This window comes from Aptenodytes forsteri, unplaced genomic scaffold (assembly GCF_000699145.1).
Source record: "Aptenodytes forsteri isolate BGI_AS27 unplaced genomic scaffold, ASM69914v1 Scaffold308, whole genome shotgun sequence".
In the NCBI taxonomy this organism is placed as follows: domain Eukaryota; kingdom Metazoa; phylum Chordata; class Aves; order Sphenisciformes; family Spheniscidae; genus Aptenodytes; species Aptenodytes forsteri.
The window spans coordinates 827,351-838,167 of record NW_008795475.1 but is presented as its reverse complement, the minus strand read 5'-3'; the positions used below and the strand labels follow the sequence as shown (position 1 = coordinate 838,167).

Below are 10,817 nucleotides of genomic sequence, written 5' to 3'. Positions count from 1 at the left end.
AGCAGTGGATTTGGGGGGGGGGCGTAACGGAGTAGGGGGTTGCTGGACACCCTGGAAAGCCCTTCTCGTGTTTCGCAGCAAAACCCAAGCTTGGCTTCCCGTGTCGGGAGAGGTTGCTGGTGCTGCCGTTCTCTCCGGGCTGAGCTGTGCTGCCTCTTTAAGGGTTGAAGGATTTTCCCTGCTCCTTGGCTTTCCCAAAACAGCTGACTGCACTAAAGCTCCTCTCCAGAGGAGATGTGCGTGTTGGGCAGATATTGCACCATGGGTCTCGCTGTCCGGGTGACCCTGTCAGCACCGGAGCTGAGCCCTGCCTCTCTCCGGAGCTTTGCTTTAGTCTCGCTGCTATATCAGGGGCTGAGTATGTGTCAGACGGCAGTTTTCAGTTTTTTCCCCTCTGCTTCCCTAAAAAAAAACCCAAACAAACCATCCTCTTTCTCTGGCGCTGCCCTCACAGTCTCCTGACCGTCCCTCCTGTCTCCTCCTCCCCTCTCCAGGGCAAACCTGGTGGACCTTCAAAAAAAGCTCGAGGAACTGGAGCTGGACAAGCAGCAGAAGAAGCGCCTGGAAGCTTTCCTCACGCAGAAAGCCAAAGTGGGCGAGCTGAAGGACGATGACTTCGAGAGGATCTCCGAACTGGGGGCTGGCAATGGCGGTGTGGTCACCAAAGTGCAGCACAAACCCTCAGGGCTCGTTATGGCACGGAAGGTAATTGGGGACAGGAGGAGTGGGCTGTGGTGCCGTGCTGCAGCCTCTGGCGCTCGCCCCGGCCCTGGGAGAGCCGCCTTCGGTTGGGATCTCTCTGCACTGACCCATCTGCGCCCTAACCACCTCGCCTGGGTGGGGACCATGGTCCCGGCTGTCCCCAGCTAGGTTTTACGTGGAGCCTCTTCCACGCAGCTCTTCATCTCTGAGCTGCCCTGCCTTGTCTCCGAGTCCTCCCCTGGGAGGGGCCGCGCTCTCTGCGACAGGTCCCTGGGGTTTGGAGCACCTTGTGTGAAAACAGAAGCTTAATTCTTTTTTCCAGCGAAGCTGGTTTTAGTGAACTCGGCTGACCTGGATGGAAGTAGTAGGAAGCGGATCTCTTGAGGATCCTAGGTCGTGGCTAACGAGGACTGGAAATGGCAGGTGGAGGGATGGGTTTGGCGCACACACGTTCCTCGCCCCTCACCACCCACTTAACAGATCCCCAAGGTGGTTCCAAGCAGCCACGACAGTGGTTCCTCTCGGACGTGGGTTTATGGGCGACGTCTTCTACTGTGGCGCCCTATAGTAGAAAACTAGGAGACGCTTCGTCCGCCTCTCAGAAAAGGCAGTGCTCGGCGAGAGCAGTGCAACCGCTCATCTGTAGGACAGCTGCCTTGGAAGTCTCTGGTCTCACCTGCTGCTGGGATGGTTTAGTGGGTCTCCATGAGCAAATCCGCTTCTCTAGGTGGCCTCGCTCAGAGCTGAGCTCTCAGAGTCTTCCAGGGCATTGGATTTGGGAGCGTTGGGTGTCACTGGGTGGTTTTGAGATTGTTGGGAGCTCCGTGTTCAGAAACTGAAGTGAGGGCAAGCTGCAGCGCTGCTGTCCTTCCTGTAGAGACCAGCCTTTGTAGGTCTGCGGGAAGGACAGACGTCCCTGGGGCTGGCTGTCCTAGAGCTCTTTTTTCTGACCTGCCATTGTATTTTCTAGCCTCTGGCTTCCCTGCCCACAGCTGTGTTAACCGACTCTACGTGGAGCCGAAGGACTAAAGCAACTGCTCTTTCACGTGCATAATCCTCATGGGTTTTTTTTTTTTTTCTTATTTTCTGTGGTTTCCTTGATATCAGAGCACCTCTTCTTACAACACCTACAGAACTTGTGAAAATGTTCCCGTCTGCTGAGTCAGATCTGCATCAAACTTCTGACTTGTCTTTCCGCTCTGTATCCTGTGCGATCTCCGCGTGTTACATGGCCGGCAGTTGCTTCAGTCGCTAACAGGCTGCACCGGGCTCTGCCTCTCCCTTTATCCTTAATGTTAGTCTGCAGGTGGTAAAAAGTCTACGCCAAAGCAGAGCTTCCCTTGAAGACTTTGTTTCTTTCCAACACTCGGGACTTGCTCGCGTGGTTCCCGTAAGTTGTGGGTTGTTTTTTTTTCCTCAGGCGTTACACCTTGAATATTTTTTTTTGTTGTTGTTCTTGGCAGCTGATTCATTTAGAAATCAAACCGGCCATCAGGAATCGGATTATCCGAGAGCTGCAGGTGCTGCATGAGTGTAATTCCCCATATATCGTGGGTTTCTATGGAGCCTTCTACAGCGACGGAGAGATCTCCATCTGCATGGAGCACATGGTAAGTCCCCGTTCCTCCTCTGCAAACTGCTGCTCCTTGGATTGTTCTGAATTGCGTCTCCCTGAGACTTGAAATTGCGGGCGAAATGGCTTAGGGTGCTGGCAGCCGCGATGGCTCCTTGCTCTGGCTGCAGCAAGGCTTCTGTGCTCCTGGTAGGAGCTGCACGCTCCTGCTTAGGTATCGAAATGACAGAGCGAGCGACTTTTTGGAAAGCGGAAGCAGAGGTTTGGGGGTTGGCCAAACGGAAATGTTGTAAACCCGCCGCTCTACAGAGCTTGCCGTGTAGCACAGTGTGCATTTTCTGTTGTCTCTGGCGGAGAATAGTGTTGTCGCCCCTCCGGATCAGTGCTGACAGCATCGTCTTTGCATTTACCACTCATGGAAAGGAAGCCGAGAACTAATAGCAAGAAGTAGAGCTGATAGAAGATAGCATTAAAATAGTTTTCAGCGAGAAGCTTGAGCTCTGATCACCAGATATTTTTATTTTTTTCTGCTGTGGAAGGAGTGTGCTCGATGCTGAGTCGTTGCAGACAGCTGAGCTGGGATGCCACGTACTGCTTATATACCACTTGCCCTCCCTGGGCATGCTTGCCTGTACAGCCAGCTGCTCTGTTTTCCTGCCGGGGATTGGCGTGTTGGTCATTTCGATGTTCTTTATTTTAGGATGGTGGCTCTCTGGATCAGGTGTTGAAAGAAGCCAAAAGAATTCCCGAGGAGATCTTGGGGAAAGTCAGTATAGCGGTGAGTTACGGTGGCTCTTCAGGCTTCCAGAAAGGATTGGCTGGGCACGGTTTGGGAATAATGCTTGTGTTGCCTTGGGAAGCTTTCTTTGTTTCCCCATACGCATTGTCCTATCCTGACCTAGGGCAGGAGGCCGTGGTGTGTGCGAGAGGGGAGGGGGAAAGCATATTCCCAACCACTCTCCGTAGCTCCGACCCCTTGCCTTGCACTGGCTGGTGTTGGCTTCTCCTGGAGAAGATTTGGGCGAGGCTTTCTCGGGCAGTTAACCCAAGATCTGTGATTGACTTGGTGATAAACTGCAAACCCTGAAACACGTGGACGCTCTGGGGCTGCTTTCCTCGCCGAGCTGCGGTGTGGCAGCACCCCGAGTTTATGCGACGTGTCCTGCCGAAGGGAAAGCACTTCTCTTCCTAGCTCTGATCTCATCCGGTCTTTGGTTTCCTTCTAGGTCCTGAGAGGCTTGGCGTATCTGAGAGAGAAGCACCAAATCATGCACAGAGGTGAGAGGAGGAACCTAAAAATAACTGCCTGCGGTACAAGAGCCCTGTATTTTGCCTAGAGTCGCGCTTACGCTCTTCTCTCTTGCTGTTGTCAGATGTGAAGCCTTCTAACATCCTGGTTAACTCTCGAGGAGAGATTAAGCTGTGTGATTTCGGGGTCAGCGGTCAACTCATCGACTCCATGGCAAACTCTTTTGTGGGAACTCGGTCCTACATGTCTGTAAGTTCCTTTCAATTTCTGGCTGGGTTACTTTACAATTTGGGTTCGACCCGGCTCTTACAGAATCAGCGTGTAGCGTCCCATTCGCTCACGGTTTTGCTCTGTGTTTCCATCCTCATCCGGACTGCCCCGTTCCTGGTTCACGTTGGGGGTGAGCCCGGTGCTTCGAGGCATTGTCCTGTGCCGGGGAAGCCGACACCTCCGCATCCTCTGGAGGAGTCGGTCAGCTCCAGCCTGTGCCCGGCTAGCAGCGGTGCACGTGGAAGCGCAGCGGAGACTTGCAGGGAAAGACGTTTCGGATCCTACAAACACTTCCGTATTTTGTTTTTGGCGAGCGTTTGTGGGTTCAAAAACATCTTCTCTTTCTGTATGCAAAGTTCTGTCCAAAAAAACTGAGCGCGGCGGGGGCGCACGCACCCCCTCCGCTGCTTTCACCATGTGCACTTGCTGGCAAAATGGGGGGAAACCAGTTTAGTGCAGCTGGGTTTTGGTACAGGCTAATGGGAAATAAAAGCCAAATTGGAGTCAGCCAGTGAGAGTGAACTGGGGGAAGAGCCGATTGTGCCTCTCCTTTAAATGAGAATCGTAATCGGCGTCAGCTCAGCTGCGGACGACAAGAGTGCCCCCGACAATAAAATTACCTCCTGGCCGGCTCCCAGTCCCCAGGTCCTGCTGGCTGAAAGGCAGAGGGGGGCGGGGGGGGGGGGGGGCTGCCCCCCGCCCCGGGGGGGGGGGGGGGGGGGTCTGCTCCCCGCACCGTGCGTGGTCGTGGCTGGGAACGAGCGGTGGGTTATTAGGGAAGCCATCAGACTACGCTTCCGTGCTTAGGTTTGAGCTGCTCTCGTATTTTGGGAATGGTTATTCAAGTACGGTTATAGTTAGACGGTGGCTATTTAAAAACAATATCTCCTTTGCACTCAGCCACTGGGTCTGCACAGCTGACTCAAAGCTGCCAGTATGGATGACTTGCATTGATTTATTTATTTTTCATTTTACTTTTTCTTTTTCTTTCAATGGTAGGAGCCCAGGGTGGATTTTCTGCTCCTCAAATTCCTCTTGTATTAACGGGGGGTTTTTTTGGGGGGGGGGGGCGGATTTTTCTGAATAAATGGAGTTCATTAGATCTCAGCACACAGAGAAAGAGATTCCTACTGTGTACTCCGGACTCCGAAGTATAAGCAGCTGTAAATGCTGCTCAACGGTAGCTGTTGATTAGATGCGTACAAGTGCTTTACGTTTGCACGTGATCTTTCTTTTGCATCCCCTTTGCCCGTGACCCCTTTGGGACAGTCTTTTCGCTGGAGGGGTGGAGAGCTGAGATGGAGAGGCCGTCGGGATATCGAGTCTCATCTGTTTAATTTCAGTGCATGATATTTAGGACTTTGCGTATTGATATTCTGTGTCGGTGTGTGTTTCTGTGGTCTTTCCTTCCAGCCCGAGCGGTTGCAGGGCACCCACTACTCGGTCCAGTCCGACATCTGGAGCATGGGTCTGTCGTTAGTGGAGCTGTCTATCGGAAGGTACCCAATCCCCCCGCCAGACTCCAAGGAACTGGAAGCAATATTTGGCCGTCCTGTGGTGGACGGGGCAGAGGGAGAGTCTCACAGCATCTCGCCGCGGGCCAGGCCCCCAGGACGCCCCGTCAGTGGTAGGGGCTGTCGTATGCATTGGAAACAACATGCAGACGTGGGGGAGAAGGGGTCGGGTTTTGTTCGGTGTGGTTGGGTTAGCCAAAGGTCGTTTTGGATGAGGTTGTGGCGGGGAGGTGAGTGTTTCTAGGGAGGCCCCTCTCTGCAGAGCAGATGGAGCCGTGTCCGTGCTCCACCAGAATCCACTCTACCGCCGAGGTTTGCAATTCCTAACGAACGCAGGCGGGAGTCTGGTCTCGCATGGGGAGGTGAGGAGATGGCTCTCGGGATGCCAGACACGGTCTATTAAGATTTTTGAAGAGCTCTGTTTATCTGCCTTTAGACCCTGCTGTGTCCCACGAGAAAGCTCAAGCCACGCAGCAAAGCACCCCGTGCTGGGGACGGTGCAGGCTGTTGGGATGTGGACCCCTTGGAGGAGACGCTTTGAGGGACACTCTCACAGCCCACCTTGCTCCTCAGGCTCTGCCCGTGCTGCCGACAGGTTCCTTTCAAGCTAGGGGCAGCTTTTTGGGAACAGCTTTGCTGGGAGCTCTCATAGAAGTACCAAACTGGCACGGGGGTTTGAAGGAGGCTCTGCTTGAGCCATTTGCTTGGAAGCAGAAGGCTCTAGAAGCGCTGCCAGCCTGCCACAGCAGATGGTCTGGTACTCTCCAAATGCTCCAAGCTAGGAAATAAATCTGGACTATAGGCACGGTGAAAGAAATCTGAAATCTCAGAATGCGTTTTGTTTTTCTCTTTGTTATTTTTTAACCGCGAGTCAGTTCCCAAGTGGGTTGCCTCTGCCTCTCCCAGCAAAAGTCCCACAGCACACGTGCTTTTCACACGAGAGGAGGCCCCTCGCTGTCCCCGAACAGCCTCTCACCATTGTTTTTGTCGTCTTAATCACACAGGCCATGGGATGGACAGCCGGCCTGCGATGGCCATCTTTGAACTGCTGGATTATATAGTTAATGAGGTGGGTATTTCTTTACCGTCGGCTCTGCCGCGCTTCCCTGAGGTACCACAGTGTCGTGTCCGCTCTGCTGTGTCAGGGTGGGCTCCGAAACCTTCGCTTGAACCGGGGCTTTTCAACAGAGAGCCCCTCTGGGCTGCACTGACGTCCTTTCCTTCTCCCCTGTTCCCTCTTCCCATCTCTTTGTATCGCAAAAGTATCTCTGGTTTTGGAATGAGGCTCTGCAGGGGGAAGTTCGTAATACCCTTGAAAGAGGAGAGCAGAGAGGGGAGCTCTTGGCTGTAATGACCTGCTCCTTCTGCAACCGGCCGTTTCAAACGTGCTCCTGCCTAGATCAGCAAAGGATGAACGCTCCCTCTGCGCAGATGCCGAGGTCGTGCACGTTTTCTCAGATGAAGCCCTTTGAATGAGGGTGTGACCAGTGCTAAAATCCCAGGCTGAAATGTCCTACCGGACTTTCAAGGTAGGGTCCATCCCACCAGCAAGTGAAAAGAGCAGCTTCCCCTTTCAGGGTGCTAGGAGTTGACCCCCAGTTATCGTTTCTGGAACGGCTTCGTCCGCCGTTGGGCGTTGCCAGAGCTGGGATTTGCGAGGTTGGATCCAGAATTGTGACGCTGCAATTTCGGTCTCCCGGCTTTGGCGGCGATTCAGCGTGGGGTCCCCCCGGCTGCACGTGGTGCTGGGGCAGCGGTTTGCTGCCAGCCCAGCCGCGTGCTGCCGGGGGAAGAAATGGCAGGGAGCAGCTCCCTGGTTGTGAAGGGCAGCTTGGAGGCGGAGGAGGATAGCTGTAGAGCAGGGCTTTTCTGCAGCTCATTAAAGACTGTAGGTGACGCTCTGCTTTTTGACCCATTAACACACAGTGATGCAGAAAACCCTTCTCCTTTTCTCTGCAGCCACCTCCCAAGCTGCCGAACGGAGTCTTCACGCAAGATTTCCAGGAGTTTGTAAATAAATGGTAAGGATTTCGTCTTACGGCTGAAGGTGGAGGCCTGTATGTACTCCCTGACAGCTCTGCAGGCTGCCGCTCCACCCAGAAACGTTCAGCGTAACGCGGTATTCTCCGTGCTCCGTAGGTGATCTCTCCCTGGCTGCGGCGTGATCCTGCATCGTGCTGGGAACTCCTGCCCTGGGAAGGGTTGAAATAAAAGCAGTTTATTTGTGGTGATGCTTTGCAGTATCCCAGCACCTTCTAAATACGAGCCTGGCAGGGGGATGGTGGAGCAGATTGCTGGGGCTGTGAGTCACCCCGCAGCCTTGCAGGCACCAGTCGATGGCGTACACCATCGACTTCCAGAGCTCCTGAGGCGGTGGGGGGACACCTGAAGATGCTGCCGCAGCTCCCATTAAATCACAGAGGTTGGACGTGACAAAAATCGCTAATCCCCGCCAAGCGTTAGGACCTTTTCTCCGTTTGCAGGAGACGGTTCATCCACGCGGTCTAGAAGAGACGGATCCTGCAGCTCTCCCCCGGAGCCGGGCTGTTGGAGGTGACGCTTTCTGAGCGTTTCCATGCTGCCGGGCTCCTGGGGAAAGCAGCCAGGAGGCCAAGTGGCTTTCGGTGAAGCTGGAGACCTCTCCAGCCAGGTAACCGGTTTCCCACAAGAAACGTCTCAGCGTTGGTTTCGCTCTCTCGTTCTTCTCATTTCAGCTTAATTAAAAATCCAGCAGAACGGGCAGATCTGAAGATGCTGATGGTAAGTGGGGAGAGCAATTTTCTTTCTACGGTGGGGTGGCACCAGATTTGCAAACTGCTGCCCCGTCCCTCCGTGCCTCTTTTGCTCAAAAGGCTGGAAGCTCCCAGGCTGCGCTTAAGATGAGCGAAATAGAGCCGGGGAGAGGGAGTGACTCACTCACCTTTGGTTCAAAGGCAGTGATGGTATCTAGCCCATGCGGAGCCCGGGATGGGAACCACCCGGCTGTCCCGTGTCTGCGGAGGTGCCTGGGACAAACCTCCTGAGCTGGGCAGATGAATATAAATTATATGGGCTGAATACGAGCCGGCAATGTGCGCTCGCAGCTCGGAAAATCAACCGTATCCTGGGCTGCATCCAAAGCAGCGTGGCCAGCAGGGCGAGGGAGGGGATTCTCCTCCTCTGCTCTGCTCTGGTGAGACCCCCCCTGGAGCACTGCGTCCGGCTCTGGGGTCCCCGGCGTAAGAAAGACACGGACCTGCTCAAGCCTCGAAGATGATCAGGGGGCTGGAGCACCTCCCCTGTGAGGGCAGGCTGAGAGAGTTGGGGTCGTTCAGCCTGGAGAAGAGAAGGCTCCGGGGAGACCTTCCAGCAGCCTTCCAGTACTTCAAGGGGGGCCTACAGGAAAGATGGGGAGGGACGACTCTTCATCGGGGAGCTCAGTGATAGGATGAGGGTAACAGTTTTAAACTGAAAGAGGGTAGATTTAGATTAGATATTGGGAAGAAATTCTTCACTGTGAGGGCGGTGAGGCACTGGAACAGGTTGCCCGGAGAAATTGTGGATGTTCCCTCCCTGGAAGTGTTCAAGGTCAGGTTGGACGGGGCTCTGAGCAACCTGATCTACCAGAAGATGCCCCTGCCCCTGGCAGGGGGGTCGGAACTATAGATGATCTTTAAGGCCTCTTCCAACCCAAACCATTTTACGAGCCCGGTTTAACCATGTTGACCTCGGCTTTACTCCTCAGCGTCGTGCTGAGCCCCTGAGCTACGTCTGGATGTTCCCGTGCAGCCCTTCCGAAGGCCTGTGTCCTTGTGGCCCCGTGCCCTTTGTTGCAAGGTTGTCCTGTCCTGCCTGTGCTTCTCCGTTACCTTCTTCCCCCAGGGGAGCAGGGTTTGCCGTCCAGGGGCAAGCGAGGATCACGGGGAGCGCAGGAGCTGCAGCACCTCGCTCTGCCTGCCCGTGCAGAGCGGTGTTTTGGTCTGCTCGCAGGCAGGGGCCGTGCAGGCTCTGCTCTCCTTTAAATCTTCCTTGCTCCCATGCCCGTGCGTCGACTACGCGGCCAGCACGGGTTAAAATCCCGGCCGCAGGGCTGCAAGGAGCAAATATTTTCTCAAAATCTGCTTTCACTGTCTGAGAGCAGCCTGAGCTGTAGCACCAGGATCTTCTCGCCTCTCCGGGGTCTGGCCCACGGCACGGGGCTGGGTTTTGGGAGCCGGGGAGCGGCCGGTGATATTCCTAACCCTCTTTCCCTTCGCTTTCAGAGTCACACCTTCATCAAACGCTCCGAAGTGGAGGAGGTGGATTTCGCCGGCTGGCTGTGCAAAACGCTGCGGTTGAACCAGCCCAGCACGCCCACCCGCGCTGCCATGTGAGGGCGACCGCCTGGTGTCAGTACCTCTGCCTCTGTCACCATTTCCTCTCCTTCAGTAAATGACAGAACTGCTCTCCTTCCTCCTCCCCGGCCCCTTCTCGCCTCGTGTCCCAGCGGCAAAGCACCGTCCCCTCGGAAGCGTCTTTATCGGCCGACCCCCAGCCAAGGCGGGGTTGGTTTCTTTTGATGTGGGGGTGTTCTAGGCCTCTGCTCCAGCTCTGGAGCTCCTGACACTTGGGAAATGTGGTGCTGCTTTATGTTAATTTTTCTCTTTTTTTTTTTTTTTTGGAAACATGTTCACTTGGGTTAAAAAAAAAAAAGAAAATAATCGTGTGTGCGCACGCTTGCGTGTGTGTGTGAGACGGTGGCAGGGGATGGGGACGAGGGGCTGCACAGCAGACGCTTCACCTCCTCCCTGGTTTTCACCTGGGCTCTGGGGCGGAGAAATCGGTGGGGCCAGAAATGGAGAAACCCCGTCTAGGGTGGCCCGAAACGGTGTCACCGTCCTGGCTGGGGACGAGGTGGTGGGTGCCCTGCCCACGCGGGCAGGAGGTCTGCGGGGATGATTGATGGCTGAGCTGGAGAAGAGCGTAGCGGTGAGCTCCCTCCCGGCCCGTCTGTGGGTGGAGGAGAGGAGAGATTTGTATTTTCTTTGTTTTCTTTTTAAACGGTTGTTTTAAAGCCTGTTCTTGTCACGCACTGGATATTTAGTGAAGGGTCTTGATCCATTGAGCACAGGCCGAGCTCTCGGCTCGCAATGGGAGGGAATCTGGTGGGAGCTGCGGGGTGGGCGCCTGAGCGGCTCCCCCCGGGACCGCAGCTCCGTGGCAGGCCGTGGCTCGCACCTTTAGGTGCCGAGGCGAGGGGGGAGCACGGGCTTTGCTTCCCTGGCTCCTTCCAGCGCAGAGAGGCGGGAGGCAGAGCCCGGTTGTCCGCTGCGGCCAGGGCAGAGCCCGGGCTAGCCCGGGTCCCTCTCCTGACCCCGCCATCTCCTGGGGGGCCTGGGGCAGAGCTGCCCTGGGGACGGGGAAGGGTGAAACCCCTCCAGGCTGCAGGTTTTCCCTCTCCAGCTGCCTCTCGCCCACCCCGAGAGCGGCCTTGGCCACCGTGGCTGTAGCAGAGCCCCAGGGGCTCCCGTCGGAGCCCCCCCCCACTCTC

The 10,817-nt window shown here is 55.4% G+C and overlaps 1 protein-coding gene across 1 annotated transcript; it reads left to right on the top strand.

The window, feature by feature from the left end:
* Nucleotides 1-261: 261 nt before the first annotated feature.
* Nucleotides 262-9,731, top strand: MAP2K2 (mitogen-activated protein kinase kinase 2). Its single transcript, XM_009281173.1, has 11 exons — nt 262-287; nt 495-705; nt 2,166-2,312; nt 2,976-3,053; nt 3,502-3,553; nt 3,649-3,773; nt 5,208-5,421; nt 6,313-6,377; nt 7,268-7,329; nt 8,023-8,068; nt 9,550-9,731. The coding sequence occupies exons 1-11, from the start codon at nt 262-264 to the stop codon at nt 9,658-9,660; spliced, it is 1,137 nt and encodes a 378-aa protein (XP_009279448.1). The 3' UTR covers nt 9,661-9,731.
* The last annotated feature ends 1,086 nt before the right edge of the window (nt 9,732-10,817 follow it).

Coding starts and splice junctions, on each gene's coding strand:
- MAP2K2 (XM_009281173.1), top strand. CDS start 262: ATGGGTCTCGCTGTCCGGGTGACCCT. Junction 3,054..3,501: donor TGGGGAAAGTCAGTATAGCG/GTGAGTTACGGT, acceptor GTTTCCTTCTAG/GTCCTGAGAGGCTTGGCGTA. Junction 5,422..6,312: donor CCCAGGACGCCCCGTCAGTG/GTAGGGGCTGTC, acceptor TTAATCACACAG/GCCATGGGATGGACAGCCGG.